Raw genomic sequence first — 909 nt, 5'->3', positions numbered from 1 at the left:
TATTTGCAGCTTACCAGCTGGCTTTTCGCTACAAAGAGAATTCTAAAGTGGATGACAAATGGGAAAAGAAATGCCAGAAGATTTTTTCATTTACTCACCAGACTATTAGTGCTTTGATCAAAGCAGAGCTGGCAGAATTACCCTTAAGACTTTTTCTTCAGGGGGCTCTAGCTGCTGGAGAAATTGGTTTTGAAAATCATGAAACAGTAGCATATGAATTTATGTCCCAGGCATTTTCTCTGTATGAAGATGAAATCAGTGATTTCAAAGCACAACTGGCTGCCATCACCTTGATCATTGGTACTTTTGAGAGGATGAAGTGCTTCAGTGAAGAAAACCATGAACCCTTGAGGATTCAGTGTGCTCTTGCTGCATCCAAACTTCTGAAGAAGCCTGATCAGGGCCGAGCTGTGAGCACCTGTGCACATTTCTTCTGGTCTGGCAGAAACACAGACAAAAATGGAGAGGAGCTGCATGGAGGCAAAAGGGTAATGGAATGCCTAAAGAAAGCTCTGAAAATAGCAAATCAGTGCATGGACCCCTCTCTACAAGTGCAACTTTTTATAGAAATCCTGAACAGATATATCTATTTTTATGAAAAGGAAAATGATGCGGTAAGTGAATAGTAAATTGTTGTTAGTGAAATAATGTTTTCTTTTCCTGTTCTTAGGTTTGACGCATATAAAAGTTTATCATTCTGATACTTTCTTTTTTTGTTTACAAGGGTCAGAGTTTGGAGAGTCCACTTAGTTGGTCTCTTTCATTCTCTAAAGTTCTCTGTCTATATGGATGGCATCTAAGAAAAGAGCTCCCTATGTGCAAGAAAATTCTTATCTCTTTTGCTTATGAATATTTTATAAAAATAGTTCAGTCACTCAGTCATGTTTGACTCTTTGCGATCCCATGGAC

At 38.5% G+C, this 909-nt stretch overlaps 1 protein-coding gene across 1 annotated transcript in view; it reads left to right on the top strand.

Moving 5' to 3' along the window:
- Positions 1-8: 8 nt before the first annotated feature.
- Positions 9-909, top strand: part of LOC105002901 (vacuolar protein sorting-associated protein 35-like) — a 1,426-nt gene continuing 525 nt past the window's right edge. Inside the window, exon 1 of the mRNA XM_010859742.1 lies at positions 9-613. Coding sequence (XP_010858044.1) covers positions 222-613 — 392 coding nt within the window. The 5' untranslated portion in view covers positions 9-221. The remainder of the gene's footprint in view (positions 614-909) is intronic.

The sequence above is a fragment of the Bison bison genome, unplaced genomic scaffold, assembly GCF_000754665.1.
Source record: "Bison bison bison isolate TAMUID 2011002044 unplaced genomic scaffold, Bison_UMD1.0 scf7180017856833, whole genome shotgun sequence".
Taxonomy (NCBI): Eukaryota; Metazoa; Chordata; class Mammalia; order Artiodactyla; family Bovidae; genus Bison; species Bison bison.
Note: the sequence above shows the minus strand (reverse complement) of the source record. Positions and strands in the feature narration are given on the sequence as shown.